This window comes from Meleagris gallopavo, chromosome Z (genome assembly GCF_000146605.3).
Source record: "Meleagris gallopavo isolate NT-WF06-2002-E0010 breed Aviagen turkey brand Nicholas breeding stock chromosome Z, Turkey_5.1, whole genome shotgun sequence".
Taxonomy (NCBI): Eukaryota; Metazoa; Chordata; class Aves; order Galliformes; family Phasianidae; genus Meleagris; species Meleagris gallopavo.
In genome coordinates this window covers 31,210,596-31,228,040 of record NC_015041.2, presented here as the reverse complement: position 1 = coordinate 31,228,040, position 17,445 = coordinate 31,210,596, and the positions used below count along the sequence as shown (strand labels likewise).

At 35.6% G+C, this 17,445-nt stretch overlaps 1 protein-coding gene across 1 annotated transcript; it reads right to left on the bottom strand.

The window, feature by feature from the left end:
* Positions 1–16,862, bottom strand: LOC104915054 (focadhesin-like). The gene is made up of 8 exons (XM_010725714.3): positions 16,762–16,862; positions 11,515–11,616; positions 8,724–8,928; positions 7,995–8,201; positions 7,501–7,588; positions 6,121–6,317; positions 4,299–4,556; positions 1–165 (listed from the first exon to the last, which is right to left on the bottom strand). Exons 3-8 carry the CDS (start codon positions 8,901–8,903, stop codon positions 31–33), a joined length of 1,065 nt encoding a protein of 354 aa, XP_010724016.1. The 5' UTR covers positions 8,904–8,928; positions 11,515–11,616; positions 16,762–16,862; the 3' UTR covers positions 1–30.
* Positions 16,863–17,445: the final 583 nt, after the last annotated feature.

The window sequence follows — 17,445 nt, the reverse complement described above, 5'->3', positions numbered from 1 at the left end:
TAAATAAATGACCACTTATTGATACAGTTTTCATTTTACTAAAAGAACTTTCATTCTGACCTTGTGTACACCAAGTGAAGGCAAAGTATACAATATATCCCTGTAAAGTGCAGGCTCCAAAGGTCTTCCCAATATAAATATCAGAACAGGGATAAGACTTGGGACCTACAATAAAACAAAAGAAGAAAGTAACTTCAGAATTAGGTTGCTAACCTGGTAATTGTCTTACGTACAAGAGAATGATTTTGTAAGACTATATTAAGAACTCCCACCTTTCTGCATTATTTTGCTTTCTGGTAATAATAAAAACAAAGAAAAATTTCAAAGTTTAATTTTTTATTTCTTGTAACTTATTTATTCTATGTAATCATTTTAGAAGCACACTGTTATGTATGTTCAGCTGTAACTAATGCAATAATCTAGAATGCTAATGCAAGAAAAACAGTTAAAAATGAATGCCATTATGATCTGGATCCAAATATGTACAATGATCTTCATCCTCAGATCCAGAAGGCTTTGAAGGTTGCCTAGAGAAGTTGTGAAGATTCCATGCATTTGAATACTCAAATGACATACTTACACAGCCCTGGGCAAGCTATACTACATGGCTCTGCTTGAGGAGGATGGTTGGACCAGATAACCTCCAGAGGTCCCTTCTGACCTCAAGCATTCTGTGATTCTGTAATGCACAAAGGCTTCTTATAGCTGTGAACTGGATGACTCAGGTAAAACCACATCCTCCAGAAAACTAATCTGCACTTCTAAGAACATAATTTAAACCTTCCACCACAGAAAATCCATTTTTAATATTCTAACTTACAACATGTGAAGCCATCTGTTAAGAAAGGCTTAGAAGTCCTGAGGATTTCTACTTGATTGAAAACACTTAAGCAACAACTCAGTGAATGAGCTTGACACCATCCTCATTCAGAAAATACTGGCATGCTATTCTACCTAGTGACCAGAACCAATACTACTATCATTTGGGAAAGTGCACTCTGTCAATAAGTTACTTGGAATTTTACCACTTTAAAAAACTCTACGCATATCTCTTCCTATCATAGACAGAGCCTTTGCGATCCAGTATGTTTCACTACAAGTTTTTAAATAATATGTAGAATTGGTATTTTCATTTAAATAGGCAAAAAAACAAAACAAACAAACAAAAAAAACAACCTATGACAAATTAAAAGGAAGTCAATCATTACACAGAACAGCAAAAACCAGCTTCAGACAGCTATAGCTGTCTGAGAAAAAAATCTTTTGCTCTGAGAACGGTGCTATAAAATACTGATTTGTTTGTGTGCTTTGTAATTACCCCTTTTTTTCTTGTTTTTTTAATTATTCTGTTTTATGTTACTGAGCTGTCCTCTGGAATGAAAAAGTACAAGGCTACAACAGAAGCATTTTACATCTGTACTTTTACAGAAAGAATCCATCCCTATGAAAGAAAGTAGTAATTGTTATAAGAAAGAATCATGAAATGGAGAAAGGGAGGAAGGAAAGGAAGAAGGGAAGGAAAGAAAGAGAGAAGGAAGGAGGGAGGGAAAAACAAAGAGAAAATAAAACAACAATAAACAACTTCATTTAGTATATTTCTGCCTGCTACTTTACTTTGAGGAGTCAGGCCTACCTTGCAGCAAGCTTGTTACATCCACTTCAGACCTGTATCCTAAGGCAGCTCTTCTACACACAAGTTAAGGAGTATACGAAGCACACAAACTAATATTTCAAAAATAAAAACTACCTAAGAGCTAGGTCTCATTCCTATTTTGAATTGTAAGAATTAACTATGCAGTCTTGCAGGTTTCTTGAAGAGTTCAGCAAATATCAACGTTGAGATTCAGGCTTTGTACAACAGCATTTTGAATCTCTATCCATCTTTATATACATTAAGATGAAAAACTACCTTGCTAGCATTGGTTTAATAACAGCAGTACAAACAGGACATAACAGGAACTTCAAAATACAATAGAATGAAGGAAGATAGACATCTCCCTAATTAATTCACATACTACACTTGTATACTAAAACAGCAGATTAGCCAATAACCCTTTTCAATATAATGGATGGCTACTTGTGGTTGGAAGTGTCACAACTGCAATGGAATTACTAGTATGCAATTTTAACTTTACCTCTTGCTAATATGCTGCATCCATTGTTTAATTTCAAACCAAAAAGAAAAGTCAATTCTATAGCTACAGACACCACAACAAAACATTTTAAAATGCCACATAAACCTTCCTTTTTTAATTAGTCCCTTTAAATGATTGTGTCTGTTTCTCCAAGCTGCAGAGGGAAATGCCATGAGTTAAATGTATTTGGAAGTTACTCACTTCTTGGAAACCCAGCTACATTGCAGAACAATACATCCAAAGGCTTTTAGTTGGTTTAGCTAGCATTTAAATACAATTTATTTATTTTTTTCTCCCCACCACAGTGGTGATCTTACAGCTCATGTAAATAAATACATTCCACACATTCTTCTATTCCCACATAATGCTCACAGTTCTGGTAATTCTACAGCAAAAGCCTGCGATTTTTTCCAGACTGAAAAACAGACCTTTTAATCTGTTAGTACGTCTCTGTATTGGAGTCAAAATTACTTTTCAAATAGGATTAAATAAAAAAAATAAAATACATAAAATCCTCAGTTTTTAAAGTTACTGAATTTCAAGGTCATGACATAAAAAACTATTAATTAACTTGTAAGCCCTGAAATAAGATAATTAGAGCCCACCAAAACTAATTACAACACAGAAGTAGTATAATGCTATAAATTTGGTGCAAGTTAAAAAATGCAAGTTCAAACAATGGTAGAAAAAAAAATGAAGAAATCACATGCTCCCTAATCTGTTTCAATTTTGTTGCATATGAAACAAACCCATACAAGAAAACAACAAAACAAAGGAGAGCTTGACAGAGAATTTACAAGGCATATTTAAGAAAGTTATCAGTGAGCAATCCAAAGAAGATGAAGCTGGCATCAAGATAAAAAAACATCTCCATTCCTAGCTTAGGAATTACAGGTATCTCCAAAAGCACTGTATAGTGATTCTGTTTTAGCACAGCATTTCAGGACATGTTCAATAGCAAGCACATCCCAGACCTGCACTTCTTGGTGCCCTAAGGCATTCAGTGCATACTCATAAGCTGTAACTTTTTACAACTTTCGTGCAACAGAAGTGTGAAAGTTATTTGAAAAAGAAAGCAATTAGAAAACTTAAGCAAATAAAACTTGTCCTTACGGTATATCTGACACTCAAAACAACACTTCTCTCTTACCTACATTTTTTTTTCATTTTACAAGATGATTATTTCTGTTTGGCGATTCCTAATCTACCTATTTATCTACACTAAAAAGCCATATGTCCTCATTTACCTAAGTTATGCACAAACATAAGCATACTGCATAAATCTGACTTGGATTCAATAGTGAATGAGACTAAGACTGTACTGACTATGTAATACAACAGACATCACAAGTGACTTGGTGGTCCTCCTGTAACTTATAGGATGAAGATCCTTCAAAAGCCAGAAACACTTTAGTAGCCTTTCTTCAACTTGTTGGTGTTTTATTCCATCCTTATGAGGTAATTTCATGAAATAAAGCAGTTTTTTTTCCTTATCCTGAAAATAGGAAAACACCCTAACACAGAGGCATAATGCACACATTACTATACACAGCAAAAAATTCTACAAGTTGAAAAGCCAGACAGAGACTAGGAATGGTCTGGTGATCTGTGTGTGTCAAGTATATGGGTGTGAATACGCATGTATTAAATGCGTGGCTGAAGATACACATGTATACATGCGTGTATCACCAGGATAGTGTGCCTGATTGGAAGGCAGTCTGTACCAGCAACTATAGTTGAGCTGCAGCCACACGGGCTCTTATGTCCAGATGACAGCAACTGGGGAGATGGATCCAGAGGTCAGCTGTGTGCCTGAGAGTCTGAGCCCTGCTGCTGGAAATAGCCACACTGCACATACATACACAATGTGCATGTATTCCTTATTAGCTGACAGCCAATGTGCTCAGTTCAGGAAAGGGGAGCAAAATAAAGCCACTAGTGCTGCTGAAGTTCATGAGAGTGTACAGTGAGTCTGCATTATATACATACAGCCACAGATATGTGATGTACGCACGTGCCCTGTGTGTGTACCTACTGGGAGTGCATGCTCAGTTTCATGACCGGTTTGAGCTGAGAGCAGGAAGCTGTGGCAGACTTGAACCACTTGAGGTGGGGAATCCACCCCAATTCCTGTAAGAAAATACAGTAATACTGAGTGTTTACCTGAGAACAATCTGTTTTGGCTACCTCTGTAGTAGTCTGCAGTACATTACGAAGACTGTCTCCTTTTTCTTGGATCAGTAGATAAGCCAGCAGCAGAAAAATGTGGGTAGGGACTTGAGTTGTAACAGGCAGCAGTGACCTCACTGAAGATAACCAGTCAATAACTGCTGACTTTTCTTTCATGAGCTCTAAAATCTTCCAAGTAGTGTATAATGAACAATAAGAGCTGGTTATGGGGAACAGGAGTTTACAGGACATCTGAAAACAAATGAAACATACAATTTTCAACACGTAAAACATCACGAAAGAGCAAAGAAAAAAGAGTAACTTATTCAGTTCTATCATCTGAAACAAATCTTTTACTGAGGATCCCAACACAGTAAGTGTAATTAATAAGTTACAATACGTTTCTTTACAATGCTTTACGTTAATTTTTAATTTAGGATGATTGAATGTGTTAATACTCTACTCACAAATTTCCCCTTTATTTGGAATCCATCATTCCTATTTCTGTAGATAACTGCAGTGCTATGTCCTCATGAAAACGTACACAATAAAACTGGAATACATTAAAAGCTTATGTTCCTCACCATGACATGTACATTATATAAATATTTAAATATTTTAAAGAAATTCTCATGCTTTTCAATGCACTCACTAAAAAAACACATATTTTATGTTAATCTTACTCTACACTTATTTTTGCTGTAACTGTTTTATTTCTCAGAATTCATGTTTTACAGTTTTCATCATGGTAGATGAAGTTTAGAAGCAGGAAAGCATTAAAACACAAGTGAGAAATTCTCCTGACTCGGGCTATTTAATTTACTTATATGTATATATAAAGACATATTATATACATACAATACACACATAAAAAAGGCTATTTATACAGAGAAAAATATTTAGATATAAGTTATATATTAAATTGCATATACAAAATAATAAATAGAAAGCTCCTGCAAAATAATATGTCTTCATTATATAGAATGCATGTGTTCAAAGTTCTTCATTAAAAGAAATCCAAGACAAAGCATCTTTTTCCTTATAATTCTGCTTCCTTAGAAAACACAAAGTTTTCAGAAATCTTGATTATTATCAAGACAATAACTAGCATGTAGTAATTAGATGAAAAACACTTACTTAGAAAGCAAGTCTTAAAGTATTTGAAAAGAAGTCTCCAAATTTAAATTAGAAATAGAATTCAGACCCCAGTGGGACAGGCTCACACATCTTTAAATTACCAGGGAAAACAAGATTCTGAGTGGTAACCGCTGTTCTCCATAACACCTCAGAGCTTCATTTTAATGATACTTTTCTTCACTAATGGGAAGCATAATGCCTCCACTTTGGATAGCTTTGTGAAATAGCATTTAATTAAAGATAAATTAATACATTTCTTGGGCACTACAATTATTGCATGTGAAAAACAGGCAGAAGTAAATAGATGGAGAACAGTAGTATATATTAAAAAAAAGCCAGGATAACTAGCTAGTAAGAGAAGGAATACAGCTAAGCAGAATAAACAAAATAAGTATATATAATGTGGTTTTCTACTAATTCCTATTACTAAATAAATATTTCAGGTGAATTTTTTATATGCTCTCTAAAAGGAAAGCAAGACATGTCATTCAGTTATATTAGTAGTCTAGTGTTACGCAATATAAACATTGCAGAGTAATTCCATAAAACAGTATTACATAAACAATAGATATAAAGTTTTTTCCAGTCAGCTAGGCATAATGCAGCAAAATGTTAGATGTACCCCTATAAGTACCATAAAATAAAAACAAATAACAACAAAAGAAACTCAGAATATTACCAATTCCTTTTTATTCTTCACATCTTCCTTCTTTAATATTTCCAAAATATCTGTCGCAAGTTGCTGCCTAGTAGTTCCAGAATCACCCTCCTGTAAGCAGTCTCCGACTGATGAAGAAGATAAGATTTGTAGCAGAGGCATCACCAAAACAAGGGCTGTGGCTGAAATGTTTTCTGAAGAGGAAAGGAGCTTGTAGACTATTAAAGATAATAGGGAGAAAAAGATAATCAGCTTGAGGAAAAAGAACTAATATTGTTTGTATTTTTGCATGATACAAACATTTCCAGGAAACAGGCTGGTCAAACAAAGTAGCATTTTCAAGGATTACACAGTGCATAGTAATGCTGCCTATTCATTTCCATGGAAACTACAACAGATACAAAGAGCACAATAACACTATCTGATAGAGCAAATCCTCAGCTACAAAACTTTTTCTATACAAAAATTCTTCAACGTAGTCACCACTGTTAGCTCTGCATTTTCACCAGCAATGAACAAGAGCCTGCATGTCATGCTCATACAAATCTGCACCAGCAGAGGTGACCCACGGTTGCTGTTGAAAGGTACCACCCAATGCCTCACTGCATTCACACCCATGGTTTGGTCTCCAAAAACATCCAGCAAGCACCGATGGATGTCAACAGATACCATTTTTTCTGCATGGAAAAATTCAATTCCACCCCCTTCCTCCATACACACTTCCATGTCAGATGCTATTTTGTTCAATTTCTATTTTGACTGCCCCTTTGTCAGCAACAAAATGTAATGGAATATTATTGGGAAGGTTCAGTCTCTACTGCCATACCACTAACATCCACTACTGTGTTGTGGGCCAATGTAATAATAAAGGAGGCAATACTTTTGGAGAATCCCTTTTATTTTCGGTAGAACATTCTACTTAGAGACCCTGCTCTTTTGTTCTTTATAGTAAAGCACTTGATGGCTGCACAAAATTCAATAATGGAAGGTAATGTAGTCCCTCACTTTTACTGTAATAACTCAATTAATCAAAACTGTTAGTCAAAAGCTCAGACAAACATTAAGAAGATTACCAGGCCTACTCTCTTAAGATCTATCAAAATTAACCATTCAGAATGTATTAATCTCCACTGAAAATATCCTCCTATTGTCTTAAAAATGAAACAAATAAGCTTCAATAAAAAGGGATAGAATACAGTAACATTCATGGAAAAAGTCAACGTAGTGGGAAAAATTGAGCCATCAGATCAGATTTTACTTTTCAAATCTATGGAAAATCCTGTATATATAAAATATTCCACACTTCAATCTAAATGCAGAGGAGTGCAGAGCCTATTTTCACAAAACAAAAATAAATACGCAGTCTTAAGTGCGTGGATTCTTCTTTCAGAAGACCCTTACCTAGACTCAAGATAGACTTCTGTTGACTTTCTGGTGTTTGCAGCAGCAGAAGTGCTAGTCCAATTACACACTGTTCCACTGGAAACACCTATAGGGAAAACATGAAAAAGGTTCAAGTTATCTTTGTTTTTCAAGGGGACAAACAAGCAAAGCAACAATAATTCTCTAAGGAGTTTCTTATTGCCTTGTAATGAACGCAGTGATACAGAACATGCAATTAAGAATAAAAATAGCACGCAGTATTTTAAGTGAGTAACTACAACACAGTGCTCAGTTTAAAACAACCCCTATGTTTAAAAATTAGCTTATATACACAGCATCAGTTCGCTTTTTTTTCCTTCAGAATGTTTCTAACAAAGAAAAAAAATCAGCTTTCAAACAACACTGATCACTCGAAGATGAATACCATATATCAAAGTCTTGAAATCCTGCCTTTAGCATGACATCCTTTAAATTTAACATAACTATTTCCCTCCACAAAAATCTACTCTTACCTCTTGTAAGAGCTCAAAGTTGTCCTCTATTATGGAGATCAGAGATGAACATTCTCCTGTTACATTTAAACACACTTCACAGAAGCATATCAGTTGCAGACAAAATTGGGATAATTGAACTTTCCAAAACACAGGAAAGCGCAACAAGCTCAGGAATAGCTCTTGAAGAAAAAACAAGGCTTCTGTAACTTGTGGCAAGTCTTTAACCTATAGAGAGGTAGTTGAAAAACACATCCCAGTTTAACTGTCCTTCCTTATTTATGCAGAATTCCTTCAAGTTTAAAATTAGTTGTATTAGCTCTACAGCCTTTTCATTGCAGTTATTATTAAGGTTTTAGAGAACAAAATTCAGGAATCTTTAATAAAACTTATCCACAACATCAACAGATGAACTTAAGAATTAAAGTCCTAAAGTGACTGATGAGAAAAATGCCTTGTTCCTCAAATGCAGTAGAAAATTAACTCAGTTCTTGAGGTCCTATCAGCCAAATAAATTGTATGGGGATTTCATACAACAGGGAAATATTATTTTAACAGAAATATTCTTCAATCAGATATTTCTAGGCTACTTCCTCTATAATGCAACTAAGATTTCAACATACATCTCAAAAGAAATAGTAGAATTTACCCCCATGCAGAATCAAGTCTACAGAAAATGGTGCTGTATTTGTTCACTTGAAAGGCAGTAACAGTACTCTCATTGCTGTTGGGATCTGGCAACAAATTTACCTGAAGGTGTGGAATCAAATCATACAGGAGCTGAAGAATATGATGCTCCAGAACACAGGGTCCTTCTTTATGCTTTGGACCACGTGGCTGAAGTAAAATCCTAAGTAAGCCCATACGCAGTTCAGCATATTCCCGTAACTGAGATGGTTCGCAGTACAGGTATCTCAGAAATGGAGCCATTATAGCAACACATGAACTCTGTGCCCTGCAGTTAAAAAAAAAAAAGAATTTTGCCAACCTACCATAAACTGAACAAATTCCAAGGAAAACTCAAGTAAGATTACATTCCCTGGGTCTGCAGTAATTCACAGGATACAATTAACAGAAAGGCATTAACAAAAACATTACTAGCTCTCACAAAACAAAACAAAACAAAAAAAAAAGAAAAAAACCCCACACGATTTACTATGACAAAGCTCATGAGATCTTATCTAGCAACCACACAATGAAACACAATTGTAAGAGACTAAGTATTCACTCAGGAATATGATTTGATATATACTTGAACATTAAGATACTCTTCATTTTACTCTATTTTTCCTCAATTGAAGAAAGTTACTTTTTGTGGTGAATAATATGAGTCTACTGCACCATAATGAAACTTGGAAAACATTATTCAGAATTATCCTTTTTTAATTATTAAATCTGATTTCAACTAAAAAGAGCTATCTATTCCTTCTCAGTTCTTAGAATCATAGAATGGTTTGGGTTGGAAGGGACCTAAAAGATCATCTAGTTCCAACTCCACTGCTATGGGCAGAGACACCTCCCTCTGGATTGTGTTGCTCAAAGTCCCATCCACCCTGGGCAACAATCCTAAACAATTACAGGAAACAACAGCTAGTTTAACTAATGCAGCTTCCTGGCAAAAAAATTTTTATGTAGCAATTCTTTCAGTTTGACCATATTAGGATTGCCAGTTGATCCTGACATTATTAGACTAGTCAAATAAGTCTATTATTAGACTTGTCAAATAAGACTAATTACCAAGACCTTTAATAACGTCATCCATTGTCTCCCTATCAGAAATTTGGCGAAATACACCTGGTAAGTGCATTCTATAGGGGATGGAAAACAAGCTAGACATTTAGGCTCAAAGTGTAATGATCAGTGATGGAAAGTGCATCATCAGGCTGTCAAGTGATGGTGTTCCACAGGAATAATTAGTGGGTTCAGGGCTCCTTAGTCTTCATTAGTGATTTGGTAATAAGATGGAGTACAGTCTGCAAATTTATTGCTGATGTCAAACAGGAGAAAGATTTCAAGGCACTGTTAAGCACATTTTTTCAAAGGAAACTGGATAATTTGGAGAAGCAGGCTGACAGGAACCTTTAGCAGCTGAACATGGCTTGGGGCATGGCCTTGCATCTGTATGCTTTCCTGTGCAAATTCTAGAGAATTTGCTTTAGCAGGAGATTGGACTTGATGATCCAAGTACCTTCCAACCCCTACAATTCTGTGATTCTATAATGGTCAATACATTAGCAAATACACTGAAAATCAATGTTAGAGATCAATTACAAATAGGACTCTGCTTTGATAGAGCTTTAGTGCAACTTAGTAAGAAATCTACATCAATATATTATCAGTCTGGAATTCAAGTCCACAGACATTTTTGCACCAAAAGTGGTAAGAAACTTTAAGATGTTTAATTTGAAACACACCAGCAAAAAAAACACAGTCAGACCTCTGTTGAGACTCTTCGTGAATCTCAGATTTAGTAGCTGAGTGGAAAGACAAGTCTGCAAATAATATTTAAAAAATACTCTGATTATTTAAATTGGACTTTTACTTGAATGTCTCTCTGTTGATCATATAAGCTTATACCTACCAGAATTTTAAGATCAATAAACTTATTTACATAAGTGGAATATAGAAGTCAGTTTCACTGTAATATTACTCTGATCTGTTTACACGAATCTTCCAGACATGAGAGAAAGGAGTTTCTTTTTATCTGAAATGCATGCATACGGTTGCAAAAACATTTAAAACATTTGCCCACAAGGCAGCTCCTCTGTCTGGTATCTTACACCAAAGTTTTACTGGAGAAGTTCCTTAGAGATAAGCATGAAAGAATGTTGAAACTGTTGGCAGATTAGATATCTATTTCTTGTTAAATTGTATGACTATGCCACTGATTTTCTTTTTTTAAATCAAGAAGCATATACCATACATAAATACCTCATCTTTCCCCTGAGATATAGCTTCCTGTGCTTATCTTACATCATCCATGTTTCGTATAGATCAGTTATATACATGATATATTAATTGTCATCTTTGACTAAATAGTCAAAATTTTGGCAAATACAAAACATTCTTGTATTCTAAAACTCTACTTGCTAAAACATGCTGGAGATTACAGTTTTCAATGGGATTAGTAAGCTTCTTCCATGAGTAGCTGAACTACAGTATTTGTGGTTTCTAGCATAGAATGTGGAATTTTTTTAAATTAATTTTATTTGATTTCTATTTTTAACTCTGTTTACAAAATAAATAATCAAAATAATTTTTTAATAAACTTTGCACACATTTCTCCACATCCACAAAAATGTTACCAATATAGGTGAGTAAAGAAAAAATTAAAAATAGATTTTTAATGGATCATATTGTTACTTACTGTTCTATTTTTAACCTTTAAATTACAAAATTCAATGACACAATTCTCTTTTTCCAAAGACACTCTTAATATTGCTTACATACAAGCCTCTACAATTGCAGTTCACTTCAAGAAGATTTTGCTGACAATTGAGTTACCTATATTTACTGCTTTTCAGTTTATTCATTTACTTACCTCTCTGAACACTGATGGAAAAATACTGTTATCTGCTGCAGTAGAACAGGCCAGCAATCAGGTCTATTTTCAAGGGCAGTGATTAATGGATGAGGATTGTTCCTGAAATGCAGAGAAATCACATTTGGATCTATAACGCAGAAAGTAAGTGTGTAAATTTACTAAGTTCAAAATAAAAGCAGCTGTAGAGATGCACAGTTTAATACCTTGGTATTACCAACCCTCTTTACCTGCTTTCCCAAGACTTACACTATGAAATTAGTACATTTTCTAGGATCCTTGGGAGAAGAGAATTAAACAAAAAGTCAGTCTGAAAATTCTTGGCTCAGTTCTATTTCTTTTTTTTTAAATCAGTGTAATCAACAGTGTTAAGATGTTTCACCTGATTTGAATTGGTAGCAGCACCTTTAGCAGTAGGTTACAAATAATGCACACAAACTATTGAACCACAACATACTTCTGTCTTTTAAGCACAGGTACTAATCTTCAGTGTCTGAAACCAAATCAACCATTTGTCCAATTGAACACTTGAAATCTGTTCTCAGCTGACTGCCCTAACCAGCTTTTCTTTTTAGAAGGTCCCACAGCAGCCTGCAATCCTCCTCTTTATTGCCAGCCTTGTGACAACTGCTGATTTGAAAAGATCACCAAGGCATCAGAGTCAGCTATTCTTCACAGACAGGCCTCCTACCACCAATGCAAGTCCGCAGAATCAATCACTGAGTGCCACTTACACCACCCAGAAGGCCTGAAAGAGCTCTAATTGACTGGCATGCAGACAGGATTGCTGCTTAATCAAGCTGAAGTTGGTGCTCTGGGCTCCAGCCCTCTGATTATCCTACAGGCCCTCCAACAAACTCACTCAGGTTTATCGCTTCTTCTTTGGACTGAAAACTGAACACAGTACTTCAGATGTCATCTAGTGAGTGCCAATACAGTAAGACTGATGAAACTAGCAAACAATAACTAGATGCTGGGAACTGAAATTGGCAAATTTAGTCTATATAAAGAGAATGTATTTTCACTAAGAAAAAAATCAGTTACTGGAACAATTCTTCAAGCACAGAAGTTTTTTGCTTGTTTGTTTGTTTTTTTAATTATACCGGATTTTCCCTCTGCTCGTCAAATAATTTTTTCTTCTTTAGATCTGTGATTCTATTCAGGAAAATAAGTAACTTCAAAGTACAGGGACTGCTGTGAGACTGACCACTGTGACAGACTACTTGCAGTGCATTCAGAAAACATGTATTAACTGAGAAGTAGGCATACATTACAGTTCTAGTCCTCATTTTTGGGCTGGATGTGTGATAATCCCCATATTCATTTATCTAAAATTTGTTTACTTATATACATGGTCTTCAGATGTCTACCTTCCCTGATTCTGTAAACATTTTACTGGAGTTAAAGAATCTTCTATAATCTGTGCACAGAAATTCGAAAGACTAAGGCTATTGCTGCACTGCAGCTTTTGAAGACTGCAGCATTCAAGAGACAATTTGTTGCCTATCTAGCACTGGAGTCCAGCAAACCATGAAAAGAATCATTTTTTCAGGCAGCCGGTTAGCAACAGTACTGACATGCCAGAACCTTGAAAGAGCACAGCCCTCTATAGGCATACAGAGTTACAGCATCTGCTTATTTCAATACCTTTATCATATTTTAATTACCATTCCTAGTGAGAAAACTATGTAATCAGTAACCAAAGTGCTCCTCCAATGCCGAAATCAAAATGCCATGAAGTAGGCACACATGACATCAAGCCCAAAATAAAGATGGCTTGTCATCCAATAAAAAGCAGCTTTTATTACAACTTTTGTGTGCTCTCATGCACAGAGCTCAATGCTAAAATAAACCTGTTAAGCTCCATAGTTAACTGTGATTAATAATGAAACATCAAAATACATAACCCCAAACAGTTTTATTTTACAGTGCTATGGGCATTTGGAAAAAGATGTGTATAGAGAAGTTTTTCTTCAGCAGTAACTTCAGGATTGCTTGAAAAAGCCACCAAACAACTTTATGCTAGAGCAGAGAGAGAACTAATCCAATGGGAATGTACAGTTCTCATTCACAGTCACAACCACTTTTTCACTACTTGTGTCTAGCTACAGCTGGTTCCAACTTCATCATAAAAAATCAGACCATCCCAGATTTAAATTTAAGTTGCATCAATTATTTCATATATACTGAATGGCATGTTTGATTTGGTATTTAGCGACCCCTGGGATACCAGTTTGTTAGAAAGACGGCGATACTTACAGCTTAAGGAAACAATTAGGAATCCCAAAGCTAAGTGATAAATGAGGCAGTTCCTATCAATTTACTAGGTTAAAAGGAACATTTCCTGCTTTCTTCGGCAGCAGAGACATACCCTTCTCAGTTTTCCAAGGTTGATTTGCTTAAAGGAAGTGTAGAGTCACAGCTCTCAAACTACAGAAGCTTTCCTAAATGAAATCAGAACACACAACCACACAAAATCCTGCAAACTACAACATGTTATTTTCTCCCAAATCTTTTTAAGAATTAAATATGATATCATATCATGCCAAGAAGATGCACTGTAAGTAGTTCTATTACTTACAATTGAGATTGGCCTTAAAAAAATCTATCCATTAGCCTGTAATATTATTTTACAAACGTTCCAAGGGAGGCTGAGTATCATGAACTTTTGTGAACATTCTTGTACGTTTTCATTATTCATTGATGATTTTTGTATACTCTTGCACAGTTGACAGTACAATACAAGGGATGCTCCAAAATTAATGTCTCCTTTTTTACTACATTTGCCCACAACACCAGGTGTGGATGTTGGTATGGCAGCAGAGGTTGAACTTTCCTGCCAGTATTTCATTACATTCTGTTGCTGTGCAACAGATGGCAGCAGAGGGGCAGTCTGACAAAACATTACCTGACACAGAAGTGCTTATGGAGGAAATTGATGGAATTGAATTCTTCCATGCAGAAAAAATGGCATACACTGACATCCATTGACGCTTGCAGAACGTTTATGGAGATTAGAAAGTTGATGTTGGCACAGTGAGGTGGTGGGTGGTGGATTTCAGCAGCAATAGTAAAAGACAAATCACATTCCAGAGAGCCACACAGTGTGCCATGATGGCTCTTGTTCACAGATGGTAAAAATAAATAGTTAATACTGGTGACTATGTTGAAAAAGGTAGTGTTTGTAGCTGAGAATGTGGTCTATTAAATAGTATTGTTAAAGTGTACTCTCTTTAACTATCGTCATTTCCATGGAAATAAATAGGAGGCATTACCTTCAGAGTGACTTATATAAGTGCACCTAGTTCTCCAAAGTATCCTCCATTCTACAAAGGCAAAATTAAATACTAAGGAAAATATATGGTTTTCCTCTACCAAACAACGTATTTTATGTTCTTAAAGCATTAGAATACAACATGCCATGACAATATCTCTTCTCTGCATAGAAAGACAGAAGAGTAGTTGCTAAAATCAAGATGATTCATAATTTCTCTAGAGCTGGAGGAATTTACCAAGATCTCCTCTCAAGGAGACTGCTACTGCAGTCACTGCTTCATATTAGTCGCTCTCGATGCATTTTGAAATCATCTACTTTAACATGGCAAGCACTTTAAGAGTAAGAACATTTAAGAACTTTATTTTGATGGAAAAAAAAATAAAAACAGATGAGAGGGAAGTGGTCTTCAGTTTACTTAAAATAAAAGCACTTTTAGCAATCATCATGCTACTGTATTTGCACAAGCCCTGGTATTGGTTCTTTGTCACAAAGTCTTCCTTTGCCTTTGCCCCTTTTGAGCTTCTAGCATTCATTTTATCTCTGTACTATCAAACTTGTTAAAACTTTTAAGGAAAAGCAGGGTCAGAAAACCATTTTTAAGTTGTAAGGAACTTCTTGAGACCATCTACTCCAACTCATCTGCTCCAGCAGAGACAGCTAGAGAAGGTTGTCCAGAATTGCTCAGTCGGGTTTTGAGCATCTCTAAGGATAGAAACCCTACACACTTCTAGGCAACCTGCTCCAGTGTTTGATCACCTGCACAGTATAAAAAAAAAGTATTTTCTTGAATAATATGGAATCTCCCGTGTTACAATTTGTGCCCATTTTCTTGTCTGTAGTCACTATTGTCTAGGAATGTCTTCTTCATACGTTCTCTCAGGAACATATACATGCGGATATCGTTGAGCCTTCTCAGGACTGAAGGGTCCCAGTTCTCTCAGCTTTTCCTCATATGAAACGTGCTCCAGCCCCTCTGTCATCTGTGTGGTCCTTTCTGGACTCTCACCATTAAGTTCCATTTTTTTTGCACTGATAAGTTGGCAGTGGACACAGCACCAAAATCTGTCTCACCATGGCTGAGCAGAGGGAAGGATTGCTTCTGTCAGCCTGCTGGCATCACTCTTCCTACTGCATCCCTGGCTGCTGCAGGCCTTCTTTGCCACAAGGGTGCATTACTGGTTCAGGGAAATGGCAAATATGCTGTTCTAAGTTGTCTGAAGTTGAGGAGTTGTCTGAAGTTGATGAAGATCAGTTCTGCTGAACTAACACATTATCTCCCTCGTATTTTGCAAAAAGAAAGCAGCTAATACTCTATATCTATCCTAGTGAGATTCTCAAATATGACTAAGACCTTGAATGAATTTCCAAAGCTTGGTTAAAGAAAGTAGCGAAGTATCACCTCTGAAAATTACACTGCGACCATCAGACATCCTCATAATATTACTCATTTCACAAAAGTCTTTTCTGCGTCATTTGTTGCTACTCACTACTTCAGGACATACCTCTCTGTACCATAAGGACTGTTCGAACGCATTAAAAAATGTACAGAGATGGTTGTGGCAAATTATTCTATTAACAACAGTATCCTAATAAAGATTTGTTTTGTGAGAACTGTAATTGCTGAGAACTCTTTCTTCAGAAACAACTGCTTTATGTTGTTAAGCATCTGTATAGCTGTGAACTTGGAATAACGTCTTCCCCCAGCTGATAAGCACACATTAAGATAATAAAGTCTTAGCTCAAAAATGAAGCCAGGTTCAGTTGTAGTCAGCTAGCTGTCCCCTGAATCACTCAAGAAATGTGCAGCAGTTAACTGTCTTGCACAGACACTACTCTATCAAATTTGGCCAGAATTGGTTAGCAGGACCAAATAACCCAAGCAAACAAACAAGTAAACGGACTAAATGCCAGTATTAACCCTTATTACAAAATGTTTTTAAGGAGTCTATTTAAAACAAATTGAAACTAACCTGATTCCATACAAATTCTGAACAGCCTCATCTCCATCTCTTCCCAGTTGTGTAGCTTGAATTTGCAGTAGTTTCCAAATAGTTTTTACTAAACCATGCACATTCCTGTTGACAAAAAGAAGTAGAATACTGTCAAGTGTGGAGCCAAGTTATTTGATTCTTACAAAAAAAGGAGGAACGTAGTAACAAAACTGACACTAAAGAAACACTGAATTCTCCTTATGGACCTCTTTACATCTATCTACACAGTTTTAGGCACACTGTATATCCATGTCTTTGTTTTCAGTCTTTCTGTTTTTCAGAAAATGAACTATATAGCAGACAATTATTAGTGTGTGAATTAACACCTGTGATGGTTTCTTTCTACCTAATTTAATAGCAAAATAGTGTCCCCAGTTTAATAGTCACTGGTATTCAAAAATATTAAAATCTGAAATTAGTGATTCTCTGCGCACAAATAGACAGGTAAACATTCAGTGTAGTACACAAATTTCAGGCTTACTCCTCATCTCCACGAGAAAAGCATCTAAATACACTAAAACATACGTTCTCAGAAAACAATGCTTGAGATATCTAGATTATCCTGACTTTAAATCTCAAGAGATTGTTACATACAACTATTTTATTTCCCTCCTCTTACACTTTTAAGTTTGCTTTCAGTGAAAACACAAGAAACATTTTTGA

What these genes read in the sequence shown, in the direction of transcription:
- LOC104915054 (XM_010725714.3), bottom strand. Translation starts at nt 8,903, where the DNA reads ATGGCTCCATTTCTGAGATACCTGTACTGCGAACCATCTCAGTTACGG. An exon ending in ACTTTGAGCTCTTACAAGAG is followed by an intron (nt 7,589 to 7,994) that starts GTAAGAGTAGAT and finishes TTTTCCCTATAG; the next exon opens with GTGTTTCCAGTGGAACAGTG. An exon ending in TGAAGAATAAAAAGGAATTG is followed by an intron (nt 4,557 to 6,120) that starts GTAATATTCTGA and finishes ATTTGTTTTCAG; the next exon opens with ATGTCCTGTAAACTCCTGTT.